This window comes from Gambusia affinis, linkage group LG19 (assembly GCF_019740435.1).
Source record: "Gambusia affinis linkage group LG19, SWU_Gaff_1.0, whole genome shotgun sequence".
NCBI classification, from domain to species: domain Eukaryota; kingdom Metazoa; phylum Chordata; class Actinopteri; order Cyprinodontiformes; family Poeciliidae; genus Gambusia; species Gambusia affinis.
The window spans coordinates 15,293,653-15,315,692 of NC_057886.1; the positions used below are offsets into that span (position 1 = coordinate 15,293,653).

Sequence of the window (22,040 nt, forward strand, 5' to 3'; positions counted from 1 at the left end):
TCGCCTTTAAAGGGAATGTTGTGAGCTGAATGTTTGAACTCATTGCCCCACCTTAGCAGCTGTCTGGGATTTAATTAAAACGTAAAATTAATTTATTGCCAGTTGCATTTGAGAAATAAAAGACGCTGAGAAGTAGCACAACAAAGAGGGAGGGGAAGGGAGAAAAAGGAGGCTAATTAGCATCACTCCACTTGAAACGTTTTCTGTTTCTCTTTCTTTCTCAGCCATGTTTTCTTCCTCTCTCTCCTCACATATATCTGCAGCAGCCCTAAGCTAAATTTCCGTCACATCTTTTCTTTGCCACCGGCTCCTGGCACACACAGCATAGCTATGCAAATACCAGAAAACAGAGACTGCAGTGTTGTTGACACACTTCACCTGCACAGGGGCTGAAGCCAGATAGAAGACGGCGGCTCGTTTCTCCGTAGTTAAGTGTTGTAAGTACCTCTGCGTACTTTATTGGTTTGTTTTAAATCCATCATTTCATCCGTACAGTTTATCATTCACAGAGAAGCAAAACCATAAGGAACCAAAACGTGAAACAGACAACCTTCAAAGCATGACCCACATTTAAATACAACTTTATTCAGATCTCAGGACTCTTAGCTTTCATATATATATATATATATATATTTATATATATATATATTATTTATATATGTATACTCATGTTTAAACAGTCTTATTTTTGTAATTATTCTGTTCTGAATGGACCACTGCTGCTTGCAGCCTTTAAGGCCAAATGTTCACGTCTGTTGGCACCAGATGGGTAAATAGTAAGGCTGCTGCTCTAACAACACCTTCCGTCCCACAGCAACATGTCCGCCTGCTCACTGCAGTTCAGCAGCCTTTTCTGTTCCCCAGAGAGGCAAGGAGGGTGGCGTCTCACTGAGAGTATTGCTGTATACTTGAGGGGATCAGTAAGGAGAAGAGGACGGAGCTTCTTGTCAACATTTGTCCTTTTTGTCTTTTGTTTTTCTCTAGTGTCAGAGTTGCCGAGGGCTTGTGGTTTCCAAGCTTTGATTCCGTGGTGTTTGAGTTTCCAGACGCCCTGCGGGACGGGGATCGGCGGGATGGGTGGTGGTCTTAAGGTTACTGGGGCGTGTTAGCATGCTCTCTGGGACGGCGAATGTCCTCCCGATCCAGGAGCTTACACAAGATGGTTGAACAGGAGGGAGGAAGAAACTAAACAAATACATCTTAAGACTGTGTGTGAACATGATGTTTTATGAAATACAGATGTATAAATGAACTGTTGGGAGAGATTAAATCAGAAATATGTGCTGAAGAGGGGGCAACACTGCAAAAACACAAGAAATTACCAAGAATCTTTTGTCTACTACAGAAATAACACAAAACTAACTTATGAGTAACTTTTCAGTACAATAGAATAGCTTGTTTTAAAGCTGCAATAAAAAACTTTTATCAAAATATATACATTTTTCAAAGCTATCACTTTAGCGGCTCTTATCGCTGTCAATCATGCCTGTGTCAGTCATGAATGCTAAGGCTACTTAGCATAGCCACTTATGACTGCGGGTACAATTTTTTTCCTGTAAATGTGAGTTGTTCCTCCGTCATTAGCACATTTAGCAGCGCATTTACGACAATGATTGGCAGCGCTAAGACCCCCCTTCTGGCTCTGATTGGCTGTTTTTGACCGGGAGCGACGCATTTGTTCAGACCGTGACAGTAGATCAGGGAGGAGGTGAAGGTTGATCATTTTATAGATTATTTTTCTCATATAAATGAGAAAAAATTTACGTATTTTAACAAATACGTAAATAAGTTTTTTTTGTTTTTTTTTAAATAAAAGTTACATACCTCACCTTTATGTCAATGATTTCTTAGTATTGATGAAAAATTACAAGTTCTACTGACAGATTTTTTCACTTATAACAAGACAAAACACACCCTGCCTGTGGAACGAGTTCTTTTAAGGAATTATTGACTTAAATCAAGCTCTTGTATCTTGCTGAAAAGTTACTTATAAGTCTTATTTTAAGTGTACTAAGAAACTAGACCAAAATTATTTTATAACATTTTGTATTTTTGCAGTGAAAGCAGCAGTGAGGAACTTCACACGGCTGGGTTTGGTTCCAGCCGGATGGAGGTAGAGCGGGTCAAACAAAAACACCAGACTAACATGCAGAAAGGGGTGAAATAAGCCAGAGGATGAGGTTACTAAAGTAAAGAAGAAAGATGTGGTTCAGTCATGCTGGTTTATGCATTTGAAACACGTAAAACTTTGTATTCAATCCAGCAGTTCAGGAAAAGATCCTTCAAACAGGCGTCAGAGATTCAGTTTGAGCTGTTGCCTAACCTGTAATGTTTGCTCCTCGAAGATTCTGCGTTTATTTATTATTTCTGAAACGTGAAGCCAGCCAATCTGGTGTTTTCAGATTCCTGTTGCTAAGATTAGCTTGGTAGATGAAGAGGCAGACAGATTCATGTGTCAACAAATGATTAAAATATTGTTTCATAAAACCAGCGCCCAGCTAAGAGAAGACCGGAGAACGACATTCATGATGTCTGCAGGTGAATTTGCCGCCTTGTTCCCTGCAGATATCTTTGTGAACTGCTGATATTTGATGTAGGGACTCAGAGAGACCAAAATGAGCTTTTTTTCCCAGTTTTATAAACAATTGAAAAACTTTGATGTGCAGATTTCCATGTCTTTATTGTTTAAAACTATTCATACATATTGAGCATTCACACATTCTATCTTTTTAGAACTTAAATGTAATTTATTTGTGTTTTGTTTGCTGTTGACCCTTTGCGCGCTCTTCGAAACTCCGCCCACTCCACCATGACGGACAACAACCAAGACGCTCCTGTAAAGCCCGTCAAAAACACTCATATGGTAGCCTAATATTGCCTTTATTCGGTTGATTTCGCAGTAAAAATGGTCACAGGATGCTGCGCAGTCGGCTGCTTTAACAGACAAGTATGGAAACCAAACGTGTCATTTTATTTATAACTTAATGAGGAAAGTTGCGGCGGCGATGGATAGCAGCTGTTAATCACAATGACTGACAGCTCTCGGTGTAACCACGGAGTTGCAGCGAGCGCTTTTTACAAAGGTAAGATGATTAATTTTCATATGCTTAGTAAGTATGATTAGAATCAGATCTAATATTTCACTATGGCGAATGTGGTGTCTAACGGTTGGTAACCATGGAGACAGTGCCGCCCCGTCATGTAGCCTAGCATGTGTGGAAAAAAACTAGTTAGCATCTCGTCTTTCGTACGTTTTTAATGCTGCCTCGGTTAAAGGGGAAACGCTGTTCATGACATAGTGATATAAATCATGTGGTGTGAATTCAAACAAAGTCGGTAATTTGATCATCACGTCAGGAGAGAGGAGATATGGGTCGGGTTTTAAGTTGGCTAATTCAAACTACTGTAAATACCAGCGACCATGAGCTACAACCAAGTGTGTTGCGTTCACAGACAAATTAGCTCGACCGAACAAGTACAAGCCATGAATAAACTGGCAAAAACAACTTTGGAAAACAACTTCAGTCGCTCTGTTCAGTACTCCCGTCTCTCACTTCCAACGTCCATCATGGCGCCTCGATTAAGTGAGGTAGTAGCAAAGGGTAAATATTTTGTCCAAATGTTGGTATTTGTACTACGGAGCCCCTAAAGGACATGGAGGATTTGTTTTTCTTTTGCATTCTATCGCAGTAATGTACTGATGAGTTCAGTTTTGCATCACAGATTCAAGCATATATAAAGATGTTTTCACTGAGGCTCTCTTTAAATGTGTATATATTTGCAATTTTTACCCTTTCATGCATGAATTATGATTCCTTATGTCAGGATTTTTTCCAAAGTGTTTTGGATTTTCTGATTTCTAGGATTTTTTTCATGTCATCAGTTGAAAGTTATTTGGAATCAGTAGTATTAATCTTTCCTTGACTCCAGAAGGAGGGATTGGAGGCATGTTTTTTTTTCCTGCCATATTGGATTTACTTGCAGTTGCAGTGGATGGCCAGTAGTTGGCGGTGTATTGCATGACACACTAGCGGTGGTCTGTGTATTAAGTAAATAAAAATCCACAGGAAACACAAGGCAACTGTCCACTGCACTGTCTGTTATGCATGAAAGGGTTAAATAAATTTTTTTGTCCTTATTTTGTTTTTTGTGCTGACGCTCTGTAAGTAAAGTTGCGCAAAGGAAGCAGCTAATGCTCGGTCCACCACAGGACGGCTTTACATTTCCATCTGGGATCCAGCATGCTGCTTCCGCTCATATCTTAACTTTATCACCAATGCCACACCACATTAGCATCAAACTGGATATCTGATCTGCTCATTGGCTCCTCACACCTGTCTTGTGAATGTTCCTTGTTAATTAACCAAAAAGTCATTGTGTCCTCATAACCTTTCAACATGGAAAGATTTAGGCAACTTGATTTATTTCTTGGCTGTGCACTGATATTGTTTGTGTGTGTAACATGAGACGGGGCAGCTAGTGGCCGTTTATCTTAATGAGAGCAGTTAACTCGGGGCTAAACTGTGGCTGCTGGCGCCGTGCGAATACACCCCAACAATCCTCACTGTATATTCTCTTATCCTCCTTCCCACTGACTCGATTTTTAGGAACACATTTTGCGCTCTCATTGAAGCCGTAATTACATCTGAAAGAGATTAAATTATATGTAATTATTATGATAATATTTTCATTTATTCAAGATAACTGGGTTTACTTTGGTGAATGCAGCATTTGTCAGGAGAGAGAGAGAGAGAGCAATCTCCTGCACACAGTCAAAGTTATCAAGGCGTGAAATCAGGAATCCTGACGGCAACAAAATGTAATCTTTTTCATACAGAAGGGACAATAGACGGCGCCGCATACCCCACGTCTCCTTCTCCACTTTAATTAAAACAGCTCTGAATCTCTGCATCTCTCACCCCGCTACCTTGTACTCTCTCTCATCAGTGTGGAGGTTCCAATTCTGCACCGCCGTACAATCTCGTTATTGCCTTCACACCGAGCTTGTCCTAAGACATGGACCTGAAATGCTGCAAAGCAATTTCTTTTTATTTATACATTTTATTTGGAGAGGATTTAATTGAGGGATATATTGGGATTCGCTGATGTTTGTGTCAGAAGTTTTGGCATTGTTTTGGCACCAAGTTCCCATAAACGTCTGCCCTTTGAAAGGTCTGAGCGTCACTTTAATGATGCTGCGGTTGGTTACACTCCACGTTCATCTGCACTTTGTGAGCAAATGAATACTTTATGTTCCCCGTGGCCTGTTTAAATCATCTTTAGAGAGCACAATGTTAAACACGACATGATAATTATCATAAACGCTGAATCTGTCTGCAGCTCTCTTGTGAATTACCGCACCATTTAAAAGCCCACTTTCAATTCTCGCGACTTTGCAAAGGGCGATTAAGAAGGACACTCAGATAAGATTCAGAAACGACTAAATTGGTTGGAGGAATGCTGCGCAGTTGTTCGAGTTTCAAAACAGGACTGAGGTAAAATGTGTTGGTGGTAGAGTTTCACTGCCAGTCTCGGATGTTTCCTAAATGCATACTGTAGTTTGCATATATGTTTTTACATCTTACAATACTCAGGCTACATGTTTTGTTTTGTTTTACGGTGTCTTGCTGACATTTTCCGCCCTAGTTTCCTCCTCACATGTTCAGTCACCCTCACTTTTCCTCTCTCCTACCCCTCATGCTTCCTCTAGCCTGAAGGCAGGTAGGGCATCTCATTGTGGTAGTTGTAGTCCGGGCAAACCTTCTGCACTAGGCGGTAGTCCGTACTGTAGAAGGAAATGTAGATGCAGATGACTTTGAAAGGCTTGGAGCAAATCCAGGACACGTGGCTCTGGATCTGCTCCTGAAAGCAGGTCTTGGACGGATCGTAGTTGCACAACGAGGTGCGCTTGCTCCGATCCACCTTCTCGTAGTCCACGCGGCAGTTAAATATCTTGGAGTCTTTTGGGTAGACTACACTCTGGCGCTCCAGGTCGAACTCCACGGCCTTGACGGGCGGGACCAGGCTGACTGAAATGTTGCCCTGACCCGTTGAGTTGTGGCGAAAGTATACGCTGAAAGTGCCGTTGCCGTGATCCACAATCTTGCCGGTGATGAGCAAGTTGAGCCTCACCGTTTTGATGTTGGAGTAGAAGTCTCCCCAGCCGAACATCTTCTTGAACTTGCCGGTTTTAACGATCGGCCGGCGCTTCACCCTGGAGCTGGAGGCGTCTGATTTGAGCAGGTCGCTGCCCAACATCTCCCAGAACTCTTGTTTGGAGAACTCCTGCTTAGAGAAAGGGACTGGGGAGCGGTAAGGGAGCTCCAGGGAGGTGGAGTTAGCAGCTCTGCCTTTACTGTGCTGCATCCATCGGCTCAGGGGCGAGTGAGAGGCTTGTCCGTTCAGAAGGCCCTCTGTCTTGGAGGAGGCGTCTGAGGAGCTCTTGGAGTTGGAGGAGCCATCTTCTTGACCTATCACCACCTTGGGGTAGTTGGTGAAGATTGGGAGAAAATACAGAAGCCATTAGTGATTTTAAAAGGAACATAAAAGTACTTGATTACTGTAATTAAAGGGTCAGTATTATATGTTTTCCGCCGATATAGTGCCATTTTCTACCGCAATGACTTTGTAATTTGACACCCTAAAATTGGGCCTGTTTCTTTAACAACTTTGCTTTCAAAAACTCATCACGACATGGCTCTTCTATTAACCCTTTAACAACATTTTTACCAGTGTTTCACTGATAAGTAGCTCCTATGATGAGCTCAGCAGCTGCGTATTTCCACCACATGTTTGCTAATTGCCCCTGGCTACTCTGAAGGAGCAGAGTTAGGGAGTCACAGGGGAGGGTGGAAGCTTGAAAGCTTATAAGCTGCACCTAGGAGGCGGGGAAAGGTCCACTCAGGCTTTTTGGATGACTGAATGGTTGCCATGGAAACTAAATGATTTCTCAAACACGTTTTTAAAGAATCGAGGCAAAACTGTTTGTTACTGATGAAGGAATAAAGTTATAACATAACAATGTAAAGTTCAGGAAAGTTGATTTTACATCATGCTGCCCCTTTAAGTTAATTTGTTTTAGTATCTTGGGTATTTATTTTTTAGGGAACTTAAAGAAACATAGGCCTAAGACAAATATTACCCATTTGACTGAACTATATTTGTATGATGCTTGTCGTCACTCGTTCCTTTTGGCTTTTGTCGTCCACTGTCGCTGTTTTTCTTTACTGAAACATAATTGGCTACAAGCTACGCTCCTCAAAAGAAGGAGAACCAATCACAGTCGCCGTTCACACCTGGGATTTGGAGTTACATCGTCCTCCTTAAGAGGACTCTGAACTCTGGTTTTCATTCAAACAAAACTCAGCAACGGAGGCGATTAGAGAAACTCAAGGGGCGAAAACAGCGTACCATATTTTAGCTCAAGGTTTTATGTTTGCAAGAAAGAAAGTCTTTTCTTATTCATTTAAATTTATTTGATGGTTGATCCATCCATCCATCCATTTTCTTACACCCTTCTTCCCTAATGGGGTCGGGAGGGTTGCTGGTGCCTATCTCCAGCTGCGTTCCGGGCGAGAGGCGGGGTTCACCCTGGACAGGTCGTCAGTCTGTCTTTGATGGTTGATAACATTTTTAAATAATACTGAAGGAAAATGAAAATAGCTTTATATTTGCACTTTTATGGTGAAGTTTTAACAGGTGGTGTTGACTTTTAGTAGCAGCAGAGCAGTTTTAGATGTCAGTACATCGTCAGGTGGTTTCAGCAATGTTCTCGAAAAGCAATGCAGATATAAGAAAATATAATTTTGTACTTTAGAATACTTTAGTATTTAGAAAAGTAATTACTCTAGTACCTTTAGTAAATTTTTACTGAGCAACTTTTGCTTGTAGTTGAGTAACTAGTTTTTACTAGAGTTGAGGACCATTTTTAAAGTAATGATCACTGTGACATTCTATCAATGAGGCCAAGAGTTTTTACATTTATCAATAAAATGATGTTATTTTATTGACCTTAACTGTAGGAAAACATACAGCATAATTCCCTGAGCTCACCGGGCTCCTACAGGATTAAAGTGAATGTTGAGAGTTTACTCTGGTTCGGCTGAATCAATAGTTGTTAGAGGGACTATTTTCTTCAAAAGACTATAAAACAATAAAGTACCTTAAATACTAAACGCTCTCTGAGTTTCTCAGACCGCAGAAGTTCACAGGTTGACTTGTCCTCTCAGACTAAACATGTACGTTAATAGCTTTGCCATTTACTAAATCTTATTTTCACTGACAGTACATTCTCTGATGCACACAATTTAATTTTAGTATTGAATTTTGTTTTAGCTCTTACACCTTGCAAAGGTTTCTGTTGTCCCACAGTTTTATTGACGGGTATTTGTAGTTGTTGACATTGTTATAATACCACCGTGTTTAATTAAAAATGTCAGTCTAACAGCTCATGCACAGTGCAGTTTAGTGACAAACATTGTTTTTGGAGCTGCAACCCAACAATTCATGTTTGGTTTTATCCAGCAAAACATTGGGAGAAGCCACACTGTAAAAAAACAAAATGTCTCTAATTTACGGTAAATACCAACAGCTGTGGTTGCAAGAAATTTAACTGTATAAATACAGTAAAATTTACCGTAAATTAAAAAAAAGTTTGTTTCACTTTTAACAAGATTTCTTTCCCCATATTAAAAGTTAATTTATCTGCCAATAGAAAAATTTTTTTTTCATCAATATTAAGAATTATTTACTTAAAACAAACTATTATGTCTTGCTAAAAAGTTAGTTTGTTTTATTTCAAGTCTACTGAGATATCTGCACTAAAAACCAGACCAAAATTACTTGGTAAGAGTTTGTGTTTTTGCAGTGAACTATGAAGATGTGTGTAACTTTGTGCACTTACCCAGAACACATTATTGTTGTTTTTTTAACTATTTTTCTACCCCCAATTGTTTTGCTGTGTCACACAAACTGTTGTGTATATTTCAGTCTCTTTTTATGTAAAACCCTCAAATTTTGCCATGTACTCAGGAGAGTTTCTTCTGCTTCTTGCGCACTGCGATCAGAGAATCAGAGAGTTGGAGGAAAGGGAGTTGGGCTGGCAGGAGAGCCCAAGAATAAAGTATAATGTCCAATTACGACTTCCAGTGTTCTAATTAAAGAAAAAAACCTATCGGTGCACAAACAAAGCTGTCAGACGTCAACATCATCTGCGGGGAGGAGGAGAGGAGATGGTGCTGCTGCACTCAGCAGTAGCTTTGTGAGGAATGTGTAAATGTGTGAGCGACATAGTGGATAATTATTCAGTGGTAATGATCTATTAGCAGGTAGCTTCTGTCTAATGTCGCAGGGAAGTTCTCAGCATTGTGTCAGCCTTTTGTTTTGGAGAACACACACACGCACACACACACATTGTAAATTCTGATTTGTGTAAATGCAAACAATAAGTGATGCAAATGTAATATGTGTGTGCGCTTCACTTGAGTGGATTTTACAGAGATACATAATGCATGCATCGCTGTCTGTGCTCTGATCCAGTGACTGTCTTGACTGCCAGGGCTTCCTTATACAGGCTTAGTCAGGATTATTATGTCTGACTCATTTCTATTCCATTTTCCGCAGCTTTTTCAGCCTCAGTCGTATTTGTTAACTTGCAGCACAGTCAGTCAGTAGTATTGATTTTCTGTCATTGTAAAAACGTATTTCTTTTCATAAAGACGGGTATCGTGTTTCAAGTTCCACAAAAGGATTCCCGGTGATGTGGTTGTGGTCTCGTGTTTGGACTCAGTTGAGAGGATTCCTGTTTTTTTTTTTTTTCTTAATCTGGCTTTATTCCTGAGGGAGCTCTGCAGGCTAGACGGTCTTTGCTCTGGCTACCTGCCTGCCGCTGCTGCGCTACACAGCCGCTGGGTTCCTTCAGATTCCCCACAGGAACCCATAACAACCCTGACAACGACTACTTCCTGTTCAGTCAGAGGGGTGTGGTGCTTTATTTGAGGAAAGGTTATTATTTGAGAATAATTTTAACAGAAAAAGGAGCCCAAAAAATAATACTTTGATGAAGCATCATTGCCATTTACGGAAGATTAGGGCCACTTAGGAAAAACAAAAAAACACTATTTTTTTACTTTCTCCCACTTAAATTCTGACTAGAAAAAAAGTAGAAATTCTGAGAAAAATTTGACTTTTCCCCCAAAATTCTGACTTTTTTCGCAATATTCAGACTTTAATGTCAAAAAAAATTCTTAAAATTCTGACTTTTTTGCTAATTTTTGTACTTTGTTCTTCTGATATCAAAAAAGCCAGGATTCAGATTAAAAGGTGAGAATTCTGAGAACAATTTGACTTTTTTTCCAGGATTGTGACGTTTTTCCCAAAATTCTGAATTTTTTTCACCACATTTTTTACTATATTCTTTTGAGATCAAAACTCAAAATTCTGAGGAAAAAAAAAGATATTTTTTGTCTGCAAAATATTGACTTTAATCTCAAAATTCTGACTTTTGTCTTAACAGAGAAAAAGTCATAATCTTTTTTTCCAGTGGCTCTAATCTTTCATAGCCACGGCTTCCAGTGATGCACTACTTTATGCCTCATTTGTTGTCTGCGATAACTGCACTTATCTCCTACTGTTTCCAACAAAATCTCCTTCTGCAGCTGTAGAAGCTGCTTGATTTCTCTCAAACTGACCATTACATTTTGTAATTATTGTGTGGACCTGTGCGGTCGCTTTCCCTTTAAGCAGTGCTCAGCGTGGAGCCGGAGGAGCTGAGGATGAGGAGCGGTGCAGTGAGTGTTGTGCTGTTGCTGAACAGAAGAGACTTAAGTGTCTGGCACCACTGGAGGTGTCAGATTCAGAACGCAGCATCTTTGTAAAAGACAAATGTTATCCTGAGCTTATTACGGCTGGTAGAAAACCCTGAGCTGCTGCAGTAACGACTACTGCAGAAAAAAAACCCAAAAAACATTTGTTTCTGCAGTCAAATTGGATTTTATGTTTTAGCTGCATGTTTATATGTTTATAGTGAAAGATGTGTGTGGGATTATGTGCCATTTCTGTGCAAAAGCAGTTTTCTTCTGTTAATATTTTAACAAGCTCTGCTGCTTTTACTCCACTCAGGGAAAACTGCATACTGCTACAACTCTTTTGCCTCCCTGCATTTAACTAGTAAAGTATATGAGCTGTGGTATCACTATCAGCAGTCCTCCAACTTTTGCTCTGTAAGCAAATTGAGATGGTAAAGAATAACCTCAGAGTTTAGTCTTCTTTTATTAGGGCAAAAGATTAATGCTTTTCTTCACTCTAACAGAATGTTTTAAAGTGCATACGCACACATTATTTTAATCATCAAACCTTAAAGTTGTCTGATTTGCAGGGCCGGCCCTAGCCCTTTTGGGGCCCCAGGTGGCCCCTCCATACCAGCATGGTTTATTATTCCTAAATTACTCTATGTTGTCATTAGCATCATTTGTAATTAGCTTATATCATGACAGTATTGTTATGACTGCTGATTTTAACCTTACAAGAGCAGAAAACTTTAAAAAGTGTTAAGTTTGCCATATTATTTAAATTTTTGTGAAAGTAACATCAGCTGATTTACAGTAAACATGTTAAGAAGTTTGATCTCTTATATTTCCCCAGCAGTTGCAGCAGCCAAGAACAGGAAGAGATTAATCTATTATTTCTCTACCAACAATAAAACAATATAGAAATTGTTTTTCAATGTTTAATAGCATTTAGTTTATATTATCCAATGTTATTTTATGTAACATTGACATATAGTCAAATATACAGCTCTAGAAAAAATTAAAAACCTCATGGTCATTCCACTAAATAGTATTATAATTATTCATATATTTATAATATTAATATTTCGGAACTCTTTCCGAGTTAAAAAAATTCAGTATTATTGTTTCTAAATGAATATGAACTTGTTTTCTTTGCTCTATTTCAGATCTGAAAGCGCTGCATCTTTTTCATTATTTTGACCATTTCTTATTTTCTGCAAATAAATGCAAACATTTTGCTCTGAATTAGGAGACATGTTCTTAGTAGTTAGTAGAATAAAAGAACAATGTTCATTTTACTAAAACATAAACCTATAAAAATTAAAATCAGAGAAACTGATAATCTTTAGTGGTCTCTCATTATTTTCCAGAGCTGTGTATATATAAAATCATGGTACTCATGCTAGCTTGGTGTTCTTGGGGCCCCATGGAGGTGTGAAGGGTTAACTCGCATATGCCTTGGGCCGGCCCTGCAGATTTGGGTATTGATATCACTCAAACAGGGTGCAGCAAGTCATTACTTCAGTGACAAATCAGTCAGACACATGGTGGAATGGCACTTTGGAAATGCCAGAGCAAATTCCTGTCAGCAGCGTAAGTTTGCTGCGTTTCATGGTCGTTGCTGGTGAAACTTCTCCGGGCTTTAAGTACTGCAGGCGAAGTGTGGGCGACGGGCAGTCGGGCTCAGAGCGGGGGCGGAGGTTCGGGGTGAGTCTGTCATTTGTCATGTGCGCTAAGTGAGTCAGGGGAACGGCTGGAGAGGAGGGGAGGTGACTGTGGCTCTGTCGCTGTGGTAATTGTGAGTCACTCAGGCTCAGTGAGCGCAGGCCGCGGGCCTTTCTCCCAGCAGGAAGTTCAGGAGGAGAGCCGTCCTCATAAGCCTTCCTGCTCCCCTGGCAATGATCTGCCTGTTGAAGTGACAGGTACCCGGTTTTAACGCTTTTTCCCTTGGCGGCTGATGCACACTGTTGATATAGCGCAGAAATCAGAGGCTGAATTAACCAAAAATATTTGAGATCAGTTTTACAGAGTCTGGTGACAGACAGACATAAAACATAAGGTAGATTAAATGTTGTCATTTTCTTAGATTTTCCTTTCGAGGAGATAATTTTTTTTCGGTTTAGCGACTAAAAACCCTTTTTTGTAGCTTTCTGTGTTGTAGATTGTCTGTGTTGGTCTTCAGGAAGTTTAAATATATATATTTTTTAGATATTTCATCAGACTTTCAAGTTCTTTCAAGTTTTACAAACTTTCCAAACCCTTTCAGTTTGTATTTTGCAAATTATGCATTGCTAATGTAATACAATAGTTGTTAGCTTGATCAAACTGCTGAGCCTTTTTAAAGGGGTGGTATCATGTATTTTCTTGGTACCATTTTGTAATGCAATCGAGTAATTATGTTTCATTCAGTTATCATAGCTCTCTATATAAAAACATTTAGAGATTGAAGCTCTAACTTTTGTGAAAATTGGTTTCCAGCTTTGTGAGAGGAAGTGTTTATGCACAGCTGAATTTAAGGATCTATCAAACATGCATGAAAGGATCAAAACAACACTCTGTATTTGATGAGGGAGTAACATTATAAAATGACATAAAGCTCAAAGAAATCGATTTTACACAATACCCACACTTTGTTTCTTTACAATATATATGTATGTATTCTGTGTGTTTCCAAGGTTTCCCTGGAGTAAAGAAAGATTCCTCAGAAGTCTCTCATATTTATCCCAGTGGGCAAACAAAGACCATGCAGAGTTTCCTCCAGTCTGAGTTGGATGCACACGATGTTTACCCAGCGTGTCTTGACACATCACATGTGAAGCTAGCACAGAGTTTGGCATTGCAAAAACACAAAATCTTACCGAGTATCTTTGGTCCACTTTCTTGTACAGATACCTTAGTGCGCTTGAAGTAAGACAAAACTAACTTTCAAACAACTATTAAGCAAGATAAAGGATTTTGTTTTAAATCTATAATTCATTTATATGGAAGAAAAAGTCATAAATCCACTGACAGATTATTTCACTTCTAACATGAGAAACAAGTCTTGCCACAAGTGAAATAATCTGCCGATGGAACTACGGTAGTACTTTTTAATTACTTTTTTTTTTAAGTTTGGCAACTTTTTTTTATTTATCTCAGAGATTGTTTTCTCATAAACCACTTAACTTTTAGCTGCGAAGTGCTTTGTTTTGTGCCAAATCAAGATCATGAATGCTCTTAAAGGGCCGGTTGTGCCTGAATGTATTCATAAAACCTGTTCACAAACTGTTCAAAATATCAATAAATTCTTAAAATTAAATATTATTGAACATCTTTTCAGTCATTCCAGCATTTGATTTTTTTTTTGCAAGAAAAATAAAAGTTTTTGTGGTACTAATTTTGAAATATTTGCGCTTATTGATGACGTCAAATGCGACTTTTTATATAGATCATGGACTATAATCTGAAGCAGCTGTTTAGTACAAGTAAGAAGGTTTATTGTCATTTTTTGAGAAAAATGTGCAATGAACTCCTAATAATGCATTAGTGCAAAAAAAGTGCAGGGATTTGTTGATTCTATGTGAATTTCCACAATAATTCTCAAGAAACTGGAGGGACTGATTGATATATTTACCACAAAATAGATAAAAACTGCATTGAATTGATTGATAATATAATATTTAAGCACACTTTTTGGCTGGATTTGGCCCACGGACCTTAAATTTGACACATGTGCTTCTTTGTGTTTTTAGAGGCTGTTTTTTCAAAGCAGAAACCAAAATGGAAGGACAAAAATGTGAATTTTGCATAATATTTTTAAAAGATATGAATAATTATCCAAAATCTGATTTTATGTTCCATATTTTTATTAATTTGACATCAAGCTGATAACTGATGTCAATGAGAGTTTTGTTGATCATGACTGATTTATAAAAGCAATAAAAACTGTAAACCATCCAGGAGGGAAAATATTTAGCAGTGTAACTTTCCAGAGTGAACGTGTTTGATGGCGGCAGGTTGCTGTTTCTGATCCTGCCTACTGAGCACCAAGTGACAGACAGACAGACAGACGGAGCTGGTGATCAAAGTGGAGCGTTTACATGCAGCAGTTCAAGAGCACGACGCCTCCCTGCATCTCCACAGGAATCAAAGCTAGAGCTGCAGAGAAAAAGTGAATATTTGACATCATGGCACCATCACCTTGTTTTCAAAATGTATTATAGTAAAATGAAACATGATAGTCTGAAGGTTTTCCCACCCACTGTAAAACATTTGAGCTGCATTTAGTTGTGTTTACTGTCTTCTGTTTTTTAAGGCAAATAAATCTAGCCAGTCCTACATTTTGTGAGTTTGTGAAAAGTAAACTTACAGTAGTAAGTTGTGTTAACTTTTTGTTAAAGTTGAATAATCTAGAGTTTTTTTTCAAAAATTGAAAGAAGAAAAAGACTATTTCCCAGAATGCTTTGCGGCAGGTTTTGTGACCTGAGATGGAAATGCGTTACATTCATCTGACTCTTGTGTTTTTATTAAGGAAAATGTTTATTTTAATTTCTGTCACACCAAATGTCCTGTTCAAACATTTGGTGTGAATTCATTGTGATGTTTAATAAAATTCATTATTAGATCAGAAATTTTGTTCATGGAATTTGAAACAAATTTTAATTATTCTAAAGTAAAATAAGTTCTTTTAACTTGATAATAGAGAAACGTGTAATCTTTAACTAGTTTTTTTTTGTATTTGTGAAATAATTATATGGTTTCAATTGCAGCATTAAGTTAAAATTTAATTCAAGATTAATGAATTTAAAAAGCAATGTTTAGACAACTTGTTTCTTGTTAAATCAACTTCATAAACGTTAATTATTTAAGTTAAAACCAGAAAAATTTTCTTGTCAACTTTAATTGCATTTTTAAGGCAGCAGGTGGACTTTCATTTTCAAGTTAAACCACCTTCAGATGTTTTACAGTGTGGTTGTGATACGCGTCAGTTCTTTTCTGTTTTTGTTTTTTTCTCTCGTTCAAAAACACTTGCAGTCAGGTTAAATGATTTATGAACGCACAACAAATGCCTGAGCTGTGTACTGACTCGTTCAATAACTGCTCCACTTTCCTCCTAAAGGCTTCATCTTTTAAATGACATTAATTTTTTATTAAAACACAAGCAGCTAAGGTTTTTGTGTCCATCACTGCCTCGTTCTTTACACCTCTCACCCCCTCCAGACGTAATATGCTCACTGCAGGAGGTTTCTCCGTTACATGATTAAAGTCTGAAAGTGGCAGTGGCCTAATTATTCCGCCAGCTTGTGTAGATCTAAGAAGAGGTTATTGAGAGAAAGGTAATTTCTCCAGAAACAAGCCATTTGACTCTCAATGAATAATTTACTCTCGCTTCTTGAGGTCACGGGAGCTTAAGGTCTGCCGTGGGTGACTTGAGTCTTTTTATTTGAAACTCTCAGTCTTTATGCATCCTCAACCCTTTCGCCCGGCTTATTCTGCACACGCTCAGTCGGTGTGCGGCTCCCCGGGGAGCCGAGCTCATTTCGTATGTTCAGAATGAAGCCGGACTTTGAATTGCCTATCAAATTTTTACATTATATGAAATCGACAAGTTGGGTGATGTGAGGAGGAAGGAGAGTGGCGGCAGGGGACGCTTTCGCCCCAACTCTTTACCGCCAAGTCCAGGGCAAAGCAGAGTCTGATTGAACTCACTTGATTAAAGCCACTAATGTAATATTAATAACAATATAATATTAACACAAGTAATATATCCAAAAATAAAACTAAAAAAAACTTTATCATACATTCCTTCTTAATAAAAAGAGGTGCAACAAGACACTCAGGTATTGCTCACCAAATTTTGCCAAGTTTCTTTTGTCTAGTTCAGTGCAAAGATCTTAGTACAATAGATTAAGACAAAACTGAGTAATAAGTAACTTCTTAGCAAGATGAAGATGCTTGTTTTAAGTTAATAATTGCTTAATATTTCACTTATATGATTAGAAAAATGTCTTGTAGGGGAAATAATTTCAAAGATGCTAAGAGAAGGTGAATCTCAAATATTGTTTACCGCACTGCAAAAATACAAAATCTTACCAAGTAATTTTGGTCTAGTTTCTAGTGCAAATATCTTAGTACACTAAATATCTTAGTACACTAAGATATTTGCGTAATAAGAAAAAAATATTTTAGATATTTTAAGCAAGATATAAAAACTTGTTTTAAGTCAATAATTTCTTTATGTTGGTGGAAAAGTGCAGATTTCACAGACGTATTTCTGCATGTCGCAAGTGAAATAAGAGGAAGTCTTTTATTTTGAAGAACGTGGTTTTGTCTTTCGTCGCTGTCTTTCTGCCATCGTGGAATTCGGTTGCTAGGTAACGAGCAGCCGTTGCCGTTAGCAGTTGTCGCCTCTGTTATGATCGAAGAAACTTTCACTCGGTAAAAATCTTGATTATATTTATATTTAATGTGAACTTGTATGTGTCTATTTTTATGTGTAGATTTGTACATTCAGCTAATGATTTGATAACAATTTTTCAAAGATTTTTTTGCTAACTATTCTGACATCGACACTTATTTAACAAGTCGCTGTTGAGGCTTTTATTTACATTTACACAGAACAGAAATTAAGCAAAATGCTCTTAAATATAGAGGTGATTCACTTTGGAATAAATTTAAGAAAACATTTAAAAATTATGCTAATTTTAAAAGGTATGTGGGTTTGACAGCTTCTTATGAATTTGTGTTGTATTTAACTTTTTTATTCTGGCTTACTATTACTTTTTTTATTTCATAGGGGATGTGGGCTGATTTCCTCATATGCTAAGCTGCTCTTTTAAAGTCTATCTTATGGTTTTTGCATTGTTGGTATGCAGTGTTGTGTAGAAACTAGTTACATTTACTCAATTACCATTTACTTGAGCAACTTTTTTGGAGAAAAATGTACTTTTAGGAGTATCTTGACTACGCTGTACTTTGAGTAATTTTATTATGAAGTATTTTTACACTTACTTGAGTAAAATTTCTTGATTGTCTACCTATCAAATATGTTTTAACCAAAAATCTACCACACCTGCAGTTTTATTTAAAGTTTCATTGAAAAAAAAATTGATTTGGAAAATTTATTTTTGCCTGATTTTGTTTATTTTTTGTTACTTATATGAATTATTGTCATTTTGGTTCTTATACCAAAATTTCCACTTAACTTTATATTTTGGTCTCTCTGATGATGTAATTCTGAAATATACTTTTTACTCTTACTTGAGTACAATTTCTACCCCACTCTGTTTGCGCAAATAAAATATTATGTTCTAAAATAATCTAAATTACAGCTTCAACTCACTGTAAAGTGGGGATCTTGGTATAAACCAAAGTTTTTTGGTTCTTTTAATTTTGGGATAATTGCTCCCCTTCACTCTGTAGTGGTTCATTCTCAGCTCAGTTAAGAAATCAATGTTAAAATTTGTGCACTCAGCCAAACTCCTCACGCTCTCTCTGTGGCCGTGCTCTGCCTTTTTAATTGAAATCCCCTGGACGTTCCCTCTGCAGGTCGGTTCTTGACATCTACAACGCTCTGACCCTGAAAACCAGTGTAGCGTCGCCGGCCGGCCAGCCGGCGCGCTGGTGAACAGCACGCTCTGCGTCCATCCATGCAGAACTGACTGTTTACAGATTGTCAGAGAATTGAGAATATAAATGGGCTCTCGCTCGCTGCTCTAGCTGTGGTTGGTATCAAACGGTCGTGGTCACACTGAGAGGAGGCCGGCGTGTGCCTGGGAGCCTGCGCCATCAGGAAAGCTTCGGTTTCCCTCCGCTCCGACCACTGACAGCCCGGCGTTCCCCCCTTCAATAAACCCGCATCCCCTGATCCCAAAGCACCGTTTCTAATATCGTCGAGTTGCCAAAACATCTTGAAACAATGAAAAGTTCATTTAATATTGACTCCCTCTGAATCTTCACGAAACATTTACACAATTTCTGCTCTTTTCCGCTGCAGTTGAAGCGCTCTGAAATTAAAATGAGGATTTTTCTGTTTGTTCTTCTTCATCTCCGTGTGAAAGTCATACGCATGTTTATTCGGCTCCCCTGGGAGTCCCACCTACTCGTTCCACCGCTTTCCTTTAAGCTGCGCACTGTAACCGCCAACCTACAGATATCTTTCCACTGCTTTGTCTCCCAGGGAGCATTGCCACAATAAATAGTAAACATTTTCTATCCGAGGACGGCTTGCTGCTTCCAGCTGTCAGAGTTTTCTGCAGCTGGACGGCTGCAAGCCGGAGGGAGGGTCCGACTCGGCGGTCCAGGAGGGATGAAGTGACCCTCTGGGGTCACACCTGCTGCAGTTCTCAATAAGTCCAGCTGTTTTACCCTCCCAGGCAGGTGGTTCAACCTCTTCCTGATGCTTATGTATTGTTTCTGGGAGTGCTTAGTTTGTGTACATAAAAGACAAAGACAAGAAAATGTTCAAGATCCATATATTGTGACCAGATGTCAACAAACCCTCCTTGTTTATGGGTAAGAAATTACATTTTATGATAATTTTTTTTTATTTTTTTAGGGCATTGTTAATCTAAAATGATGCCTCTTTTGGAAATTATGTGGATAAAATTAACAATTGTAATAAATTGTATGTGCAGAAGAGGATCAGGGCCATTTAAAAAAAATTAAATAAAATTCAGATTTTTTTTTGTCAGAAAAAAAAATCAAACTTTATTTGGCAGTTATTTCTGCCAAATAACTCAGAAATTTTGAGATTAATCTCAGAATTTTTTTAGAAAAAACAAAAATTTGAAAATTCAAAAATTTGATAGGAAAAAAGCTCAGAAATTTTGAGATTAATCCCAGAAATTTTAATGGAATTTAAATTCCAACTTTTTCTCACAAATTTCTGAGATTTTTTTTCAAGATTTCTTGATCTCACAAGCACAGAAAGTCTTTTGTAATTTTTTTAATAGAAAATTTCTGAGATTAAACTCAAACTTACTCCTCCTTTCTATCTACAGAGGCCCTCATACGCCATTGACTTTAAATTAAGACTCAAAATTGTTTATACATCATCAGGAAAATCTAGCATTAAAACTCAAATCTGATTTGATTTACTTTCTAAGAACTGTAACAGACTTAGGAGAGTTAGGGGAAACTTTTATGTTCTGTTTCTCTTTAATCTACTTACAGTTTCTGTTTGCAGTAAAATCCAAATGCTCTTCAACAGGGAATCCCAGACTGCTGCAAATGTTGCTTATACTTTTGGCCTGTTCTGACTCATACAACCTCATTTGAAGCTTAAATCCAACATTTAAACCTTTGCCATGAAAATGAACAAAACACCTGTCGGTTAATTTATAGCTGGGACATTGTTGCATGAAAATAAAAGGACTACAAAATTATCTCTAGATATGCATGTGGTCAAACTTTGTTTTTCTACTGAAGTCAAAACATTTAAAGGCTGGAAAGAACTGGAAATGTTAGTTTTGATGATTTTACTTAACTTTAGCTGATAACCTGATTACAACCAATGAAGGGAGAATTGACCTATTGATAATTGCATTACTTGCATAAAGGAAGTTTTTTCCATCGTTTTCTTTAGTACTTTTATACCTAAACAAGAATCCTCACTGTAAAAGCAAAAAATCTTACCAAGAATTTTTAGTCTGGTTTCTAATGCAAATATCTTAGTACACTTGAAATAAGAGAAAACTAACTTAAGTAACTTATATTTAAGTCAATAATTCCTTAATATTGCAGAAATATTACTAACTCCATTGGCAGATAAATTTCCCCATGTTATCAGTGAAATAATCTACCAATGGTACCAGAACTTTTTCATCAATATCAAGAAATATTTACTAAAACAAGCCTCTATATCCTTCTTATAAGTTACTTTTAAATTAGTTTTGTCTAAACTGTATAATGTGTGTTTGATAGTCCTTGTTGATTCCTTCATGTGGTTTTGTAAACAAATCTGGTTCATATCTGATCTTCATCTGGTCAAATGTTGTGCCTTTAAAACAGGACTGTTGATGTTTTCTTGTCTCAGTTTTGACATTTCTAAATATTTTTCTTCTCTGTCACATTCATCTAAAACGTGTCAAACTCGAGGCCCATGGGCCAAATCCGGCCCGCCATATCTTTTTATATGGCCCTCTAGATTCCAGACTAAACACTAACTGTGCTTAAATGTTATGTAATCAGTCAAATCAATGCAGTTTTTAGCAGTTTATTGCCAAATTATATCAATCAGTCCCTCCAGTTTCTTGAGAATTATTGCAGACATTCACACAAAATAAACACATTTTTTGTGCTAATACCTAATTGGGAGTTTATTGCAGGTTTTTCTCAAAAATTGTCAAAAACTTTCTCTCTTGTACTAAACAGCTGCCTCAGCCTTAATTCATGTCAGATTATAGTCAATAAATAAAAAGTCGCTGTCATCTTCACAAATAAGCGCATATATTTCCAAATTAGGACCGCAAACACTTTGATTTGAGTTTAACAAAATCCTGGAGGGACTGAAAAGAGGTTCTATAATGTGTAATTTTAAGAATTCATTGATATTGTAACAGTTTGTGGACTGGATTTATCAATACATTCTGGCTCAAGTGACCCTTTAAGAGCATTCAGGATCTGGATTTGGTCCAAAACCAAAATGAGTTCGACACCGCTGCTCTAAAACAAAGGGAGATCCCATATCAGTGCATCTCGTCGTTTATTTTAGAGCTGACTCACGTCAGATGGTTTTCTGCCAGATAAATGTTTCATTGTGCAGCAGCATGTACAGAATCTGTGAGCGGAAATGCCCCTCGAATGATTGTTGTTTCCCTTTGAGCATCTGTGTGGGACATACGGCGGAGACAGGAGGTTCATGAGCTTTGACAGTAGAGCGGTCCGGAGCAGCGACCCGGTGCAGGATTAGCGTTAACGGAGACGGTTTGGTTTTCTCTGGATTGGGATGATTTTTCTTCTGGTTAGTCTGGGACGTATCTGTAAGGACAAGGTAGCTGACCCCGCCAGGAGGACGGGCGTGAATCTGAGAGTTTGTGACAGTTCAGAACGGAGAGGCGAGTCTGATGTGGTTAGAGTCATCGTCTGTTCGTCTGTCTGCTTCTGCGTTTTAACCTCACACACAAATCTGAAGGTACACACAGTGTGTAGCTCTGTATCTGTATGCAAACTGCTATCAGTTAATCAATCACTAAGCACTCACTGTAAACGAGTGAAAAGGAAACAGGAAGAAGAAATCTGCCACTTTCTCAATAATTACAACATGAACTTTCA

The 22,040-nt window shown here is 38.0% G+C and overlaps 1 protein-coding gene and 2 long non-coding RNA genes across 3 annotated transcripts in view; 2 read left to right on the forward strand and 1 right to left on the reverse strand.

Moving 5' to 3' along the window:
* LOC122821950 overlaps window positions 1–13,773 on the forward strand; it is a 40,777-nt gene extending 27,004 nt beyond the window's left edge. Inside the window, exon 3 of the long non-coding RNA XR_006369090.1 lies at window positions 13,463–13,773. This is a non-coding gene — a long non-coding RNA (uncharacterized LOC122821950). The remainder of the gene's footprint in view (window positions 1–13,462) is intronic.
* Window positions 1–22,040, reverse strand: part of LOC122821946 (neurexophilin-1) — a 26,514-nt gene continuing 4,474 nt past the window's right edge. The window contains exon 2 of the mRNA XM_044100280.1: window positions 1–6,480. Within this exon, the coding sequence (XP_043956215.1) occupies window positions 5,707–6,480 (774 nt within the window). The 3' untranslated portion in view covers window positions 1–5,706. The remainder of the gene's footprint in view (window positions 6,481–22,040) is intronic.
* The window catches only part of LOC122821949, a 14,233-nt gene continuing 9,340 nt past the window's right edge, over window positions 17,148–22,040 (forward strand). The window contains exon 1 of the long non-coding RNA XR_006369089.1: window positions 17,148–17,204. This is a non-coding gene — a long non-coding RNA (uncharacterized LOC122821949). The remainder of the gene's footprint in view (window positions 17,205–22,040) is intronic.